The sequence below is a fragment of the Macrosteles quadrilineatus genome, unplaced genomic scaffold, assembly GCF_028750875.1.
Source record: "Macrosteles quadrilineatus isolate MER2022 unplaced genomic scaffold, UCM_ALF_1.0 Scaffold_1__1_contigs__length_201487025, whole genome shotgun sequence".
Classification (NCBI taxonomy): Eukaryota; Metazoa; Arthropoda; class Insecta; order Hemiptera; family Cicadellidae; genus Macrosteles; species Macrosteles quadrilineatus.
Genome location: NW_026542594.1, coordinates 136,301,905 through 136,320,817, shown reverse-complemented (window position 1 = coordinate 136,320,817; position 18,913 = coordinate 136,301,905). Strand labels below are relative to the sequence as shown.

At 34.6% G+C, this 18,913-nt stretch overlaps 1 protein-coding gene across 1 annotated transcript in view; it reads left to right on the top strand.

Moving 5' to 3' along the window:
• LOC128985453 (uncharacterized) overlaps positions 1–14,685 on the top strand; it is a 34,956-nt gene extending 20,271 nt beyond the window's left edge. The window contains exons 5-8 of the mRNA XM_054404944.1: positions 8,288–8,571; positions 8,939–9,411; positions 9,921–10,091; positions 10,347–14,685. Coding sequence (XP_054260919.1) covers positions 8,288–8,571; positions 8,939–9,411; positions 9,921–10,091; positions 10,347–11,222 — 1,804 coding nt within the window. The 3' untranslated portion in view covers positions 11,223–14,685. The remainder of the gene's footprint in view (positions 1–8,287; positions 8,572–8,938; positions 9,412–9,920; positions 10,092–10,346) is intronic.
• The last annotated feature ends 4,228 nt before the right edge of the window (positions 14,686–18,913 follow it).

The following is an 18,913-nucleotide window of genomic DNA, read 5'->3' as shown; positions in this document are numbered from 1 at the left end:
CGTGTTTGGGTATAACCGGAGATTAGGGACTTTGGCTATTTATAGACTTGTGCATTCGCTTACTTAAGATATGATGGCTGGGGTGTATGATCATTTTTTTACGATATGCATCAGGCTAACAAAGCGAATTTGATTCATCAAAATAATGTTTTAGGCATATATATTAATAAAGCAATGCAAAAGGTATTTAATACCAGGATTAAGTTTTGTCAAAGGGCAAATTGTTATTACGCCGGGCGTTTTATACAAGATTAGTAAATAATAATCTTTAAACTTTATAATTCAAACTGTGATGTACATGTGGGAGAAGCGAGGGTTTCTAAAAACTTTCATATAGAAACTTTTACTCCCCAAGTAAGTTGATGGACAAGTCACCAATTTGTAAGTTTTAAGGCTATTCCATTAAGCGGTAACTCGTTCCATACGATTGGCATCCTCCAAATTTCATCTCGTTATCTTGAAATATATTAAAGTAATTAAACGTTTAAAATACTCGTACATCAAATTATTGGATCTTTAAAATAGAGCGCACAAATTATTCAAAAGCACCTTTGCAAAGGTGTGTTTTTTTTAACAAACTGTAATTTTGGTTATGAAATAAGTTGGTCTATTTATTATATATAATGCATTCTTGATATTTTTCTATATCGTAATGTGATAAATATACATTCATATATGTAAATTAGCCAGAAAAATAGTAAGATTGTTAATGAACTTTGATAGCCTTATTCGAAACCTATAAAACATAGGATAGAACTTGACAGTCCACTTGTATATTTATGTAAACATTATTCATACATATGATCGCATTTAATTGCACTTGTAAACACATCATCCAAGTTTTTAATGGTAATGGTCATACAAATTATATTGTAATTTATCACACTTTAAATGTGACGAAGGGCTTAAGATGACTTCATGTCCGAAATGCGTCCTCTCACAAAATAAATTATTGAAAAAGTAAGTAAATACAATATTTAAATATTCAATCTTTATCAAGAATTACTTCAGTAAACTCGATGTTTTGTCTGTTGAATTGCATGGTAAATTACTTCTAAGAACGATGCAGAGTTGATGTATTTTGTATACAGGTTTTTTGGTAATATTTTACATCTTAAATAATTTAACTTTATGATGAAGATGAAGAAATTTTTGTAGAATCTCATTCAAAACCCCGAAATTTATATAGTATTCCTATTGTAAATTGTGTGAGAAATTTAAAATGGCCTTTATTTTAGCAATAAATAATAAATGTGTTTTTATAATAAATGTCATTCTTACACAGTAATACAATTTTTTTCATGAAAACTACCATTATTTGAACCTTAATTTATCTTTTATCTTGTTAATATTTGAGCTGGGAACCTCAAATATGTATACATAAATAAATCCCCATTATACTGTAATTTAGTTTGACTGATAATTCATTCCGGTATGTTTTTTCCTTCGTGATGGCATTATTAATGTTGTGGCTACATGGCTTTGCCATTAATTTGAATCTGCTAATTACTGTCTCAACTATACTTTGAATGTTAAAATTATCATATGATCAGCTGACTGTTTGTAAACTTTATATTTGATATTATTGTAGTTCTTTCTTAATACAAAAGTGTTTCAATGTTATAATATCTTCTTTTAATTAACTTATTTTGTGTTAGTATATTTATATAAGGCACAAGCCTTATTTGGTGACCCCTTACTGTACATTTTATTGTCATTAATTAAATTAGACCATAATGAATAATCAAGAATCTACTCCAACTCCTAGTACACCAGAGGCTTTACAAATCTCGCCAATTCAAGTGAAAATTCCACCATTTTGGACAAAAAATGTTTCACTTTGGTTTCATCAAATTGAATGTCAGTTTTCTCTTCATGGAATTTCAAAGGAAAGAACTAAATACAATTATGTAATGAGCTCACTGGACAATGAAGTTGCAAGCCACCTTTCAGATTTTATTACCAAACCTTTGTCTCAAACTCCCTACTCTGACTTAAAAGAAAGGCTCTGCTCAGAATACGAAATTTCAGAAAATGCCAAACTAAAACAACTGACAACAGAAGTTTTTCTCGGAGATAAGAAGCCGACAACTCTTCTTCGTGAAATGAGAACCTTAGCAGGCACACAGGTAACTGACAATTTTTTGAAAGTTATTTTTCTACAACGTCTACCTAGTCACATTCGTACTGCTCTAGCTGCTTCTCAAACCAATTCTCTTGATGACTTAGCTAAATTAGGTGACCAAATAGCTGAACTATCAGCTGTCGACAACTACGTTTGTGCTCAAGGAGATGTTGCACAATCTAGTGATCGGATTGCCAACTTAGAAAAACAAGTCAGCGAACTAACTCAGTCTATTGATGGACTTCTTAAGTTAAGTAAACGCAACTTCCCAGTCAAACATAAGAACAATTACTATCCTAAAGAGAGAAATGATCAAGGTGAAATTTGCTGGTATTATAACAAATTTGGTGAAAATGCTAAAAAATGTGTTCAACCTTGTTTGTTCACACCAAAAAAGAATGCACAACAGGAAAACTTCCTGCCCCGTCACTAAATGCGGCTCAGGATGACAGGGGCTTTCAATCTCGCCGCTTATTTGTAACTAACTTACACTGTGGTCGTAAGTTTCTCGTGGATTCTGGAGCAGACATATCTGTTTTGCCTCTCACAAACAAAGACAAATGTGCTGTAAGTAATAGACAATTATATGCTGCCAATGGTTCTGTTATCAAAACGTACGGTAAACAAGACATAAAACTTGATCTAGGCTTGAAAAGAAAGTTTGTCTGGTCTTTCATAGTTGCAGACGTAACCCAACCCATAATTGGCGCAGACTTTTTATCTCATTTTGGTTTACTTGTTGATATCAAAAATAAAAGACTAATCGATAACAGGACTCAATTATCTGTTATTGGAATTCAAAAACTTTCAAATCAACAATCTGTATTGGTTCTTGACCCAAAAGGTAAATACTCAAAACTTATCAACCAATATCCTAATTTACTGAAAGAAAATCCCAATTTTCAAGTTTCACAGTACACAGTTTTTCACTCAATTCAGACAACAGGTCAGCCTGTGAACTTTAGAGCTAGATGTTTATCTCCAGAAAAACTTGCGGTAGCTAAAAATGAGTTTCACAAGATGGTTGAGTTAGGCATTTGCAGACCTTCAAAAAGCTGTTGGTCCAGTCCACTTCATTTAGTTCCTAAAACTGATGGTACATGGAGACCTTGCGGGGATTACCGTGCCCTAAATGCAAAAACAGTTCCTGATAGATATCCTATACCTTATTTGCATGATTTTAACAGCCAGTTAAATGGAAAAACTATATTTTCCAAAATTGATCTTGTTCGGGCTTTTCATCACATTCCAGTAGCTCCTGATGACATTCCAAAAACTGCTGTCATAACGCCTTTTGGATTATTTGAATTTCTAAAAATGCCATTTGGATTAAGGAATGCTGCACAAACTTTCCAGAGATATATTAATTCTCTTTTACATGATCTAGAGTTTACCTTTTGTTACTTAGATGATATTCTAGTAGCATCCTCCTCAGAAGATGAACATATTAATCACTTGCAAACTGTTTTTGATAGACTTAATAAGCATCACATTAATATTAATACGTCAAAGAGCGTATTTGGCGTGACTGAGATATCTTTTCTTGGTTACACAGTTTCGAAACAAGGAATTTCTCCTCTTCCTGATAAAGTTGAAGCTATTGTTAGTTGCAAACTTCCTGAAACCATTCTTGAGCTTCGTAGATTCCTTGGACTTATAAACTTTTACAGATGTTCACTTCCTAACGCAGCTTCTATTCAGCAACAACTATTTGATTTGTGTAAGGGTACACATAAATCTGATAAACGAAAAATAATTTGGACTTCAGAATCTAAGAAAGCTTTTGAGGATGCAAAGGGCCAGCTAGTCAATGCCACACTTCTAGCACACCCATCTCCTGATGCTCCTTTAGCTCTCATGGTCGATGCATCAAACTTCGCTATAGGTTCGTCTCTCCACCAGATTTGTAATGGAAACTTTGAACCTCTTGGGTTTTTCTCTAAATCCCTTACAACAACTAAAAAAAAATACAGTATCTATGACAGGGAACTCCTGGCTGCATACCTATCTGTGAAGCACTTCCGTTATCTCCTTGAAGGGCGAAGTTTTGTTATATATACAGATCACAAACCTCTATCTTTTGCCTTCAATAAACCCTCTGATACATCTAGTCCAAGGCAATTGCGTCATCTAGACTTCATTGGACAGTTCACTACCGACATAAGGTATCTTCCAGGAAAACAAAACATTCCTGCTGATTTCATGTCAAGAATAAGTGCTATTGACCTACCTTCATCTACATCATTTGAACAAATTTCTGAAACTCAATCTCAAGATGCTGAGCTTAAAAACCTGAAGTACTCAAACACAACTTCTTTGATATTCAAAAATATTTTACTTCCTAATGGCTCAGAGCTGTGTTGTGACACAAGTACTGGAAGGCTACGACCATTTATTCCTCAGCAGTTCAGAAAGCAGTTATTTGACTCCCTTCACAACCTGGCACATCCTGGAATCAAAGGATCTCTGGACCTTATTAAACAACGTTTTGTTTGGCCTTCCATGAATAAAGATGTCAGACTTTGGGCCAAAGCATGTGTAGCTTGCCAGAAATCAAAGGTTTGGAAACATACTACTTCTGAGATTGGAGCTTACAACAACATTAATGGACGTTTTTCTCACATAAATGTGGACATAGTTGGACCCTTGCCGCCTTCTCAAGGATTTACGTACTTGCTAACTATCATAGACCGCTTTACACGATGGGTCGAGGCAACGCCTATCAAGGATATTACTGCTGGAACAGTTGCAGAAGCACTTCTTTCTACCTGGATTGCTAGATTTGGAGTTCCTCAAAACATTACTACAGATAGAGGAAGACAATTCGACTGCAATTTATTTAAGGAATTAACAAAACATCTCGGTATCCATCACATTAAAACTACAGCGTATCACCCTGAAGCTAATGGAAAGATCGAGAGATGGCACCGACATCTGAAATCTGCATTAACAGCTCAACTCGCATCTAACTCGACACAGACGTTACCAATGGTTCTACTGGGACTAAGATCTTATATTATTCCAGAACACAATGTTACTGCTGCAGAAATGACACTAAGTCAGTCCATCAGACTGCCATGCGATCTTTTTCAAACCACAGAAGATACATCAACAAATGTTCCTGATTTAGTGTACAATTTGAAAAGAAAAATGAATGATCTCAAACCAATAGAAGCCAAATATCATTCTTCTAAGAAGGTCTTTGTTCATCCAGAATTAAGAACATCCAACCATGTTTTTGTTCGTCATGATTCATCCCGAAGACCGTTGCAAGCTGTCTATGATGGCCCTTACCAAGTGGTTTCGCGATCTGACAAGTGGTTTACTATTCTTACTCCACGAGGACCTACGTCGATTTCTATTGACCGACTCAAACCGGCATTCCTCCTTCAAGATTCTATGAGGGATACGACCATTAATGTAAGAAAAAATGACATGCAATCTAGAGAAACTCAAGTAGACAAGACCAAAGACAGAAATGAAGATGTTGACCTTAAAAAAACACTGATTTTTACAAGATCAGGTCGTAGTGTTCATCCTCCGCATCGTTACGTTCTTCGTTGACACTGGGAGGGGAGTATGTGGCTACATGGCTTTGCCATTAATTTGAATCTGCTAATTACTGTCTCAACTATACTTTGAATGTTAAAATTATCATATTATCAGCTGACTGTTTGTAAACTTTATATTTGATATTATTGTAGTTCTTTCTTAATACAAAAGTGTTTCAATGTTATAATATCTTCTTTTAATTAACTTATTTTGTGTTAGTATATTTATATAATACTTTGAATGTTAAAATTATCATATGATCAGCTGACTGTTTGTAAACTTTATATTTGATATTATTGTAGTTCTTTCTTAATACAAAAGTGTTTCAATGTTATAATATCTTCTTTTAATTAACTTATTTTGTGTTAGTATATTTATATAAGGCACAAGCCTTAATGTTATTCTTAGGTTGTCGGTTACTCATCACTAAAATAAATTAATCACAATTTACTAAAAAATGTCGAGGTATATTTCAAGTTTACATCAAAACTCATCTTCAGCCTCTAGTAGTTTTTGACTGATAATCCAGGGTTATTAAACACCCTGTATATGTATATACCTATATACGTAGGCCTATATATTTCACACTTTTCTTAGTTCCACAAAAACTGAGCGGAACACAATACAATACCTTAATGCTGTTAGGGAGTTTTAATTTTCCGGAGAGGAGGTTAAAAACACTTCAGGGCTCGTCTTCAACAGTCTATAACTTCATTGATAAACTCGAGGGAAATCAAAGTTGCGCACTTCATAACTCCGACAACGTTCAGCCGCGTCCTTAAACGACCTTCGTTAATCCAATTTGGTTTTATTGTACTTAGTTGATTGCGGATTGCAGTACCGGTGGTTTTAATGTGCAATAATCATGAAAGTATCTTCAAAATTAAAGGTTGTGTGTGCAAGTATGAAAGGGTACTTTAAGAAAACATTTATATTCTGGGACTTCCTATTACGTAGCAACTGTATTATATTATGAGAGATTCTCTGTACCGTATTAGATATTCCCAAGTTTTAAGTTACAGTAATTTAAATCCCTCTTTATATTCTATTACATTCAAGCGTTTTAATATTAGTAACAGGAGCCCCCTACACAGCTGTAAAACCAAATTTATAGTTGAGTAAAAAGTAAGCTAAACGAAACAACCAATTTAATTAGTGATCATTTAGCACGTTAAGTGCCATGCCAGTTTTTTGTTTGATTTCCGCAGTGCCAAACAAGATTGTAGTTGTTTTTTTCCTAAATGATTTTTTATGCTTGTTAACCATAGTTATTAAGTGTCCATACAAAAGGTAAAGATGTGCATCCCGACAAAAATTTTGACTAATCAGGTCGGCACTGAACAGTTAAAAAACATTTTCTATAATAAATATTGCCGATCCGATCGGTAGTCAGGTCATTTTTTTATTTTGGAGGGTAATTAACATCTTGTTGTTGGCAGTAGCGTCATGTCCTGCCGAACGTCGTTCCCGCCCCATCTCTGTGCTTTACACATCACCCCCCCCCCCCCCCAGCACTATCACCCACCACACCAAGTGGCATTCACTCAGTTCTAGTCACCCACGGTGTAGGTTTGTGTACTTAGTGTATCGGTGAGTTTATAGTTGTCACTGAGTGGACTAGGCGGTGACTTGATTCAAAACAAATAAAAATTTTTTTGTCTTTTTACCTAAATGTTTTATTTGTTTATATTTTTGTTTTATCTTCAAAAAAAGACTGATAAAAAAACATATTATGTTTTCATTTTACACGTTTTGTATTTACATTGCTATTTCTTCAGTAGCAAAAGAAATTAACAAGTATCATTTGACTAATTGTTAGAGTTTGGAGTTGAAAAAATATTATAGAAGTTATTTTTTAGGTTAAATAACAAAAAAAAAATGTTGTTTTTATAAATTACCAATATATTTTATTTATTTGCCATCAATTTCAAGTTATATTTTTAATCGGATGTAAATCGGTTACATAAAGTGATTACATCTATTTTGTGTATATGCAGAAGTCTTTAGAGAGCCAGAGCATCAGCAGAAGGCAACAGTAACGCCATCTATGAGATATATGATGTACATTGTCGATTTAGTTCGTCAGATTACTACTAGTGCACAACCCTGGGCACCAGCGCCACCAGCCCCATCGGCTCGGCATGTCGCTCCACACACCCTACCTACACCTATCCCCGGGGGCCGGTGCAATTGGACCCACGTGGCACGTATTTCATAATAATCGTTAATTAGTCTCGAAGCCCCAAGCTGGTCTGGATCGCCTGTCTAATATCTAAGAATCAACTTGCTGTTTAGACTACACGTGAATGATAAGATACCTCTTCTTTATTACCTAAAACGTTTGCTGAAAATAACTTGGGGTGAACTCATTATTTGTTTTAATGAGTCGGGTTTTTTATTGATCAAGCACCGTAACATTGTATATATTACTTTAAAAATACAAAAATAATTAGCAAACAGTTATTTGTTTTTCACTGGTTGACAAATAGCCGCTACCCTCAAACCACACCGCCGGAAACTACTTCCATTCTCATATGTTTCAGCCGATATAATTTCGATTATATACGTTGTTCCAATATACATTGTTTATTCATCCCTCGCCTCGTGTAGGTTCCAGCCGCTTGTGGATGCTCTGGCCGAGTCTGTCCAGCACGCAGCCTCCGCATCGCTCAGTAAGCTGGTTCTGGATCTCAACCTGGGGACCTCGCAGGTAGCTCAGCTGTGTGGCGCACTAGAGGACGCTCCTCAAGTCACCGTGCTGCATCTCCCTCACCTCGGCTGTGGCAGAGACGGCCTCAAGGCCATCGCCAACCTGGTCAAAGCGAGGCCTCTGGTGGCCCTAAACCTTACCGGCAGCTGGGGCATGCGTAGAGACGATCCCCCTTCCTCCACCGGTAACCGGGCTTTTATTATTATTTTGCTCTTTTATGTTTTTTTCTATTGCCTCACATAAAGGGACGTGCATTCTCAGTCAACAATTATACACGTGGTGTTTAAAACTGATAAGACGTTGTGAGTTATATTAATGATAAGGGAAATTATAATGTGAAATATTAAATATTGGTAAAGATGGTTGATCAAACATTCATATTATCCTCAAATAGAGAAATTACAATTTTCAATCATTTACGCTTAACAATAATTGGTTGTTTATGTCGATTCTATGTCTATCCTAATTAGACCAATCATCCGACAATTACATTTTATTATCGATCCTCACGATTTTATCACCGATCATGAACTATCATCGCTTTTGTTCAGGTTCAGGAAGTGGTAGCAGTGGAGGCGTCGGAAGCACTATGAGCACTTTACAGGCTACAAAGGCATCCTTGTCCCCCAAGACCTCGGGCAGCTCAAACTACTATTTCTCGTCACTACCCAGAGGTATCATGGGAGCCTACAACAGCCTGAGCCGACCGGCCACTCTGCCTCGTCAGCCTCTGCACCAGATCATGCTAGATGGCTACGGCACGACCGACCACAAGAGAAACTCCGATTCAATTCTGTTCCAAAGATTGTTTCATCCGTTGCCGACGTGTGACCCAGCTGCCCACGCCAATTCGGGGTTCCACGATGTATTCGAGGCCATCCGCAGCTCCGGGTGTAAGCTCAAGAGCCTCAACGTGAGCAAGTGTCTGCTAGGTGCTGAGGACGCGCTTTGCCTGGGGGAGACTGTCAGACGGTGTACTTGCCTGGATGCCCTCAAGCTGGAGGGTGGCACAAGACTGGGCGAGGTAAATAATAATGTGCTGTCTCACGTTAGACCGGGTGGTTTTACAATATCAATAAAATACTATTTGCTTCAATGTATTACGATTTTGTATATTTTTACAAAAATAGTGGTCACTGTTATCCTTACCCCTGGTTATCCTTAATTTGCTTTTTTAAGGTAAAACTTTCTTACCGATGAATTTGCTTATGTAAATGCGAACTACTATCAATTATATCAATTTGGTTGAATCAGAAGTAATGGAGAAAGCATATTTTTTTATTATCATGAGTCAAAAGCTCTGCTTGGAGTCTTTTTAAAGTGTAAAATGACCCATTATAAACAGTCATGATGAAACTGTATCCCAGCAAATAAAATCAGTCAAAACATTAGCCAACAGCATCACACGCTGAATCTAACCGATATAGCAAATACATATACTCGTGGTACTATATATATATTGCACATATCTGTAATATTACAGTAGCACGTATATACAGTCAATGGTACTACTGTAGTGAATGATGTGTCTAGGTATTGCCGGTGCTACTAGGTCTGGGTGACAACAAGTCTCTGCAGCTGCTAGACCTCGGCTCCCAGAGACTGGTGCTAGAGGACGGCCCTACCCAGCTGGTATGTCAGTCACTGATCAAGAACAATAGTCTCAGGCTGCTCAGTCTTGAAGGCTGGACGTTCAGGATAGAGGTTCGTTGCACTGGGTCTAGCATTAAATATACTTATTGTAAAATGTATGGTGGGACCAAAACAATACAGGGAGTATCTCCCATGCAACATTAAGATTATTTACCTTACGTTTTAAATATATAGTTTTTTGAAGAGTGTAAGTTTTAACCTTTATTTAATGAGATCATATAATATATTCTACCAGCTAATCATATTCTACATTTTATGTTAAGCATAATCCGTTATGCTTTTAACATAAGTCTTTTTTTCTTGTAGGAAGAAGGTTCACTGCCAGTTTTTCTCGCCTTCCTGCAGGCCACCTCCATCCGTGACCTGGTTCTGGCCAACTGTCGCCTCCACATGGCAGTACACGATGGCCGCCTCTCACGCCTGGGTCGCCAAGACGACGCTGTGGCAGAACTTCTTACTTGTCTGCCGCACTTTGTCTCTCCCAGCATCGTGTTCCTGCGACTCGGAGGGTTCCAAGTGACGGTCAACGACCGAGTGGCTCTCAGGGGTCCTCACCTGCTACCGTTCCTCAGAGGATTCACTCACCTCAGCGATCTAGACTTGTCTATGGAGAAGCACTCGGTCGGTCACTCCAACAGCAATCCACTCATCATTGACGACAAGACGTTAATAACCTTCTTTCAGACCTTATCCATGCACTTCAGGACTCTACAGAGTCTCAAAATGAGCTATTGGCGAGTATCCTTGGAGGAATGTGAAAAAACTTTGAAGACGATTGGAAGGTATTTGAAAACTTGTTCTCTGAGCTACATAAAGACTAACGGTCTGGTGGTGACGGACAATGTGCATAGAACCTCTTTAGAACACTTGTTCCTCCAGACGGTGGTGTCGAGTCTCAGTCTGCTGACGTGGATGAGTATTGTAGGGGTCACCCTGACACCTGGGCAGGCAGCGGGCTTCGGAAAATGTATCCGGGAACGGTTCCCGGGAACCATGCTGGAGTTGAGTTCGAAGGATGTCGGGAATGAAGCTCTCAAGTCATTGATATCGTCACTAGAAGAAGGGGGTAAAATAGAAGTCCTTTACCTTGGTGGTCCTTCTTGTAATCTTCGTATTCTTAGGATCTTAAAAAATCAAAAACTAAGAGGAAAATTTCGCCGCTTTACCTCTTTAAAGGAATAGTTTTGTCTACGATTCGTTTTATACAATGTAATGTTGATGTTGAAAGTATTTATTTTACTTACAAAAAATATAACAAAGAAAATAATTTAATAACAATTAATAAGTTTATTTTTAACTTTCAAATATCATTTTAATCGTGTGACTATGTAATTGTATCGTAAGAACAGTCCTACGATGAATTTCAAAATAGTATATTTTATATGCTTGGCAGACATCTATCAAACTGAGCAGGTTTTAGTGTTCTCTACAAAACAATAGTCTGACACTGTGGTGACCATAATATTAATCAATCACAGCTCTTATTTCTTATAAAAATAATTTAAACAAAACCAACGTTACTATTTCCAAAAAGCTAATTTCCTATTATACAAAAATCCAGCTTTTTAAAATTAACAAGCTTTAATTTCTAATTGCATATTTAACAATACTTTTGTTGTTGTATCTTTCATATTTTTTCATAGTTAAGTAAGTTACCTTTTATATTTAGTAGTTGCCCTATCGTTCTTGATGTTGTTGTTCAGTAGTTACTGGTGCGCATTTCGCCTAATTGAGGAATCTTTAGAGAATCTACAATATTTCAACTAAATGTTCAATGTTTATGAAACACTATTGTTAATTTAACTACTGAACAACAACATCAAGAATAATTAGGCAACTAAAAAATACAAAAGGTAAGTTAATTATAATAAGTTCCTGGAAACTAGGTTACACTGTAAATAATATGTTCTTACGTTTTCAAGCTTTCCATCGCAGATTATGATTGTTTGCTATACATTCACCATGTTATTTAGAAGCACCGAACAATATTTTGATTCGTCGTAGGTCCAGTTTACTGTACTAAGATGTATTAAAATTCCCTTGAGGTTTTAACTGGTGAAATATGTAAATAACCATTGGATGTGACTGATTTTGAAAGCTATGTTCGTATTAGTTCAGTCGCGAGTATGAATATAACTGTATTGTAGGTGATAGTGAAAATAAATATATAATCGTAAATCGCACAACTGTTACAACATAAGTGAAGAAAAAACAAATATTATTTGTTTCCCATTTTTTTTATATCGAAAAATGTTTTTTGAGTAAATGTGTATTAATATTTTTTACCTTGTATATTATGTATAAATTTTTAAAAAATCTGGAAATACATAATTATTTTTAAGCTCTGCTAATTATTACTGTATATATGAGTGGTGATATGACTTTGAATAGCTATGGTTAATAATAGTTGTATAGACTTGTGTTATGTTTTGTAATTAAAAATAATATATACCTATATATTTCAAGTAAATCTTTCGTAAGAGTTAAATGTGTGGCTCTTTTATTTTTCTAATTAATATTTATAGATTATATTACACATCGATGATTTAAAATATATAAATAATGTTATTCGTTATAAGAGGGTTTTGTATTTTTATACTTTGTTCACATCGCGAGTTTCACTATTATAGTAGTTCTCGGGTGGAGTGTGTGGCTACACCACTAGTTTGCACTCTGAGTCATCAAAAGCGTAAAGGGTTCTAAAACATCCACGATCAAATTTGGATCTATGTAAAGACAATTTTGTACTTTTTTCTTAACCTCACATATCCTAGGGTCGACTCTCATCTCAAAGCTGAGGCTTATAGTCCTTTCCTCCTCACCTCAGTGTTGGTTACTTTTGTATCATTGTTTACCTTAGAATATTACATAGTGCTGTACATAGTAGTTGTTATTGTTACACTGTATCTGGAATTCCATTGTTTGATAGCAAAGGTATGCTCGTCGGTTGTTTTGCTATGCTTACATTTTGTATTGCCTGTACACCATTCTTCTCACTATCTTTCTCGTACCCGTTTTATCGACTATTATTGATATTCCAAACATAATGAAACCTTGTCATTGTACATTTTAATAAGTTTTAAAATATCCTGGAAATCTATTTAGCTCTAAAATACGTCCTTGAAATGAAGTAATTATCACATAAGAATAATTATGTACGTGGAATTCAGGTTATTCTTATAGACCAGTCGTATTCAATAATGAATTATAAGTAAGACAACTTCATTAAATTATGATTCTATAAACATTTCTTGACACCGCGGTCCACAATTCGGCAATGTTGTCACAGTGGTTTGTTTTGAACTTAGGCTGTGTTAGCTCATAGTAAAACGCTAAGTCTAGAATCTCAATATCTAAGCAAGGACACCAAGCTGGTAAAATGACATAGGGTGATTAGGAATAAATCTAACGACATTAACAGATTAATTCAATTACTACGGTAAGCAATTATTGAGGAAAATCCCTTGAGTCAGGAGTTGTAGAAACACCTTCCATTTAGACTAAAAGTAAAACACAAACGTAAAGTACAGCATAAAACATAAACACTTTATACTTACCAATTGCAATGGGGGAATCTAGCCCATTCGTTCGTTACACCGAGATGTGGTCACTGATACTAAGATTTTCATGTAATGAGTACAAAAACGTGCACAAATAAATATCAATACCAGATATATATGCATTTAAACTACTAATATTAACACGAAGCATAATTAATACATTTTTAAAAATCAATAAGAATTTCGTTGTGATACATAATGTATACTTTAAAAATTAATTTGACGTAAAAAGACACTGTTACCGCATTTTAACTGATTTTCACAAGTCATATGTGACTTATACATATCTCTAAGTAGGCATTATTCTACAAAACATTAGCAAGAATGTAACACAATAGCTGTTTATTATTAATTCATACGCTATTAATTATTTTCTACATTTAAATTATAAAAAAAAGCAAAAGGGAAAAACGATCTTGCTTAATATTTTTGTTTGGATTAAAGTGCTCAAATAATAATTAAACTGCATTAAATACATATTTTTTATTCATTAGACAGAATAACTAGCATTCCACCAATCAATGACAATATTAAAATGAAACTGCCATGTATATTTTCTTGTATTGAACTACATTTTTTATAGATCTCCAGACATTTTACAAACATGAATAAACAATTATATGATACAATTACTAATAAATAAAAACACAAACTGCATAGAAATGTTTATTATGGTATTAACATTTTAAAATATAAAGCTGCAGTTGATTAACCTAGCCAATGACTACCCCTCTGTCGCACTCCCTCTAGTCATGATGTTATTGCATTCTAACGTGTTGTTTCTACAGAGCTGGTTTGTGCACTTTTCAAGTTGTTAATTGTTCGCTTGAATGTCTTTGTTACAAATTGTATTTTAGTGAGGCCATTTGAAGTGCTTCTTTGGCCAGTTTAGAGTATGATAGAGTATGAATAGAGGTTATAAAATTTAATTGCTGTTTTAAAATAGAATGTTGGAGTTGATTCTATGTACCTTAATGTTTATTAAAAAAATGTAGGCATATTTATATCCTGTGTTATTTTTATAAAAGTTCTGGTCTCAAACGTTATGTTAAATGTGTTTATATACAAAAACTTTAATAAAAGTAAATTTGTCATAACATTTTGTTGGATTTTTCTTGCTTACCTGTGTTCTTTATATGATTTATGAAATAAGGCACGTGTTCAATAAACTAAACAACACAGTTAGTTTCTTCTAAATACTGTTTACGGTTTTGAAATACTAACATAATACTTGTAGTTACAAGTTGGATGTCACATTTCATTAGAAACTACAAATCGAGTCGATTGAAAAGTAATGGATCAACATACAGTAATAACTTATTACTGAGCCACGTATGCATCTTCCTTAAGACATTTGTCCTATAAAACTTTAGACCAATTCATAAATTAAAAGGCAAAAATGTGGTTATGATTCCCGTATAAACTGCAGGTCCCTTAGGTGCCATTGGTTGTATGGGTCACCAATTCAATTAAAAGAACTTATTTTCGACTACGTAAAACTTGTTGTAGATTAATTGGCCAGGCAAAGGATACATAGCTTGTAAAATAAAAAAACTGCTGATATCGATTACGACTCATTATTGCATTGTTAATTATAATTGTAGTTAATTGTTGCCTTCTAATCCTTAAATATGTAGTCTAGCGTGGGAATATTGTTTTAAAATATCACAAAACAAACGTTTCCAATGTGTTCTTTTCTCATTGATTTCATTCCCCAACCATTTTTACAGTTTATATTACTTATTACTAATGTTAATAAACAACCTAATACCGTTGCTGTATAGTTTGTAGTGGTGCTAAAACCTCTGAATAAACTTATAAATTAAACATATCCATAACAGCTAAATTTTCAAAATAAAACGCCATTATATGATCACCTCAATTAAAGAGTTTAAAAAGGTCATTCAATATACAGTATGTAGGTTTGGTTTAATCATAAAGGTAAGATTTTTACACCACACTACACTATTTTGACGAACTTCCCACGCAAGGATTTAGTCCAGAAAACATCTGTTTGCCACCAGCTTAACCAAATGGGATTTCATTGCGTACTACTGTACTGTGATGAGTTTTACCAGACACCGGAGTTTTACCGGAGTTTTACTCGACTTCGTCTCGCACGGGAACGACCACACTCGTCCGGTAAACACTTATTTTCAGGACTAGTAACGTAATATATTATTACTTGAACACATCTGTGGTTACCTCTTAGGCCATGTGCTTAAAAAGAATGTTACCAAGTTTTATAATCAGTTGTTCAATAATCAGTCTTGGTTTTTTCTTGGACGTGTTTGCATCATTTTCAAAATTATTACAATTCAAGAGAAAACATTTTGTGTTTTTCATTATGACTCAAGTTCATCTTTAATAACGATCCAGTGTGAGTTTGGAGGGCATTTTAGATGGACTCCTCCTACACACCAAAGCATTTTAAGGTGGTATCGCCAGTTTAAGAACTCTGGAAGTGTATTAAAACGTAAAAAGCAGAGGTAGCGCAAGAGTTCTCTTAACAACTGAGGTGGATCGGCAAATGTAACGATAATGACTTTACCATTCTCAAATAGATCCGCTGATCTTTCGGTTTGTGATTTTTTTCCATGGGGCTATGTAAAAGACAAAGTTTATATACCGCTAATGCCTTAAACATACTTCAAGAGCTCCGTGGACGAATTCGCAATGCCGTAGAATCAATCAACCTTGCGATGCTAGCCGGTGTATTAGACAATTTACAGCATAGATTGGAAACTTGCTCCACAGCTAATGGACGGCGCGTTGATAACTTGTAGGGGTATCTATGAAAAATTTTAGAGTTTTCCTTTCGGGTGATATATTTTATATCCGTATTTGTTTAACATTAACGTCAATAAAATGTTTTAAAACCTGATTATTATTTTATAAACGCCCTGTGTATTATATTGAAATGGGTACCTATTATTAGTGTTTCTTCAGATCTGGCTTCAGGTTGAACAGTAAGGTACAAAATTAATTATATTTATATCCTGCAATATATCTCCAGTCATGAAAGCGAAGTTCCGGCAAAAAACTGTTATGGCCCTGAACGGAGCTTTATTTACATTCAGCAGAAGAGTAAACTGGGTACAAAGCAATACAGTAGAATATAAAATCACAAAACTTATTTGAGTTGTGGCTATCCATGTAGATCCAGCAAGACGACTAGACATATTGGCAATGGTTCTTCCTCAAGCTGCAGATTTTTCCACGGGCCTCCATGACCAAGCGAGAAGCGTAGGAAATCAAACTAAAAAACAATTACTGTTTTCTGTAACGGGGTACAAAATATTTTTAGATTTATCCTTTAACACAAATCATCATTGTTAAATCAAAGAAACATTATAGAGAATAAAAGCTCGTGGTCTTAGTCTTCAATTTATGTTCCATGTAACTTACTTTAGAAGCCTCGCAAACTTGACACTGGTATCGCCAACAACGTCAACAACTATCGTAATTATTATCAAAAGCAAAACAAGACACAAACTTTGAGACTCCTATTACATGGAACATCACTGAATTGCACTAACATTCAAGTGATTGATCAGAAAAAATCTTTATAATTTATGCAAATTTATAAATGTGGAAGATATGAGGTACATTTAGACTTTTTATTTTATTAGACTATACAGTATAATATAAAGTTCACAGTACACCGCAACAGGGCTCCTCACCGCCAACTGGCATCATTTCTCTGGATTGTGTTGTAAATATACAACATAACTGTCAAAAATATCTATATCTAGTTAGTATGCTTTTTGTATCCTTGTCCTTGGAGGGCATACAAACATGCAGACTAATACACATAGTTCTTTATACAATCCAACCTTAAAACGTCAACTAATAAGTGAAGCCTTCGCCTAATGAATGTGCGTTCAACCACACAATTGACTATAGATATGGCAACTCTATCTCCGGTAGGCGGGCGGTTTGCTCAGGTCAAGTTATAATTGAAGTCTAAAGTAGTTAGAGGTAATACACACTCCAAACTCTAAGCTTTGTTACTAGGTGTTGTAGAACAGAGAAATGTTAGAGATTCATACTAATGAAATAGTGACTGTAAATAATGCTAAGTGGGTTATGAATAAGATTTTAAGTCAATGTCAATATAAATAACATCGTAATATACTTTTTTAATTCTTATTTTGGAGAGATAATCATGGAACAATTGAGCAATTTAATGCAGTGAAGTAAAATATTAAAAATATATTTTTAAACCATAAAACCAAACAAACGTAAATGATGAAAACTTGATTCATAAATATGATGTTTGTATTCTAAATTCAATAAGGCGAACATCATTTAAACAACTCAACAACTCATTTAAAATCTAGCTGTATTGATTGTTATTATTAACTTACATTGTAAAATATTGTGGATTCGTTGATAATAAATTAACAAGTTATCGTAAGATTAAAAATATATTTTTAAACCATAAAACCTAACAAACGTAAGTGATGAAAACTTCATTTATAAATATGGGTTTGCATTCTAAAGTCAATAAGACGAATACTGTAAGTACTCGTAAGATTAAGAATCTGCAATAAATTAACTGGCAACATATTGGCATCTTAAAACCACTTATTATTATAACGTGTAGATCTAGTAGAACTCGTTTTAAAATAAATGAACATCGACTGGTCATTTAGAAATAATTTACAGCTATAACAGGTTATTTCATGTGATGGTAACAGAAAAATATAGAATGTGTAATGTGGTTTCGATATAGTTTAACGGAGTAAGTGTTGAAAACTCTACAAACGTAAGTGATGAAAACTTCATTTATAAATATGGGTTTGCATTCTAAAGTCAATAAGACGAATACTGTAAGTACTCGTAAGATTAAGAATCTGCAATAAATTAACTGGCAACATATTGGCATCTTAAAACCACTTATTATTATAACGTGTAGATTTAGTAGAACTCGTTTTAAAATAAATGAACATCGACTGGTCATTTAGAAATAATTTACAGCTATCTATACTTATTTAATACGCAAGCAGGATTTTTGTGACAATTACTCCTCCAAAACTACTGAACCGATTGACATGTTTTTGGTGTCATTGGAGAGAGCGTAACGTGAAGTTGTGCAGGAAACTTTCTTTTTATGGAAATAATTAAAGAGTGAGGCCCTGGAGTCCTTTAAAGTTTCGTATTTCTCCATAAGATTAACATGGGAAACAAAAATTGTTATATATGAAACTCCAGCTGTTGTCAGAAATTAAAAGTGAGAAGAAGAACATATTATGTTAATTGAAAACAGCCAATAAGATTGCTAATTTGACAGTTTATTTGAACTTGTGG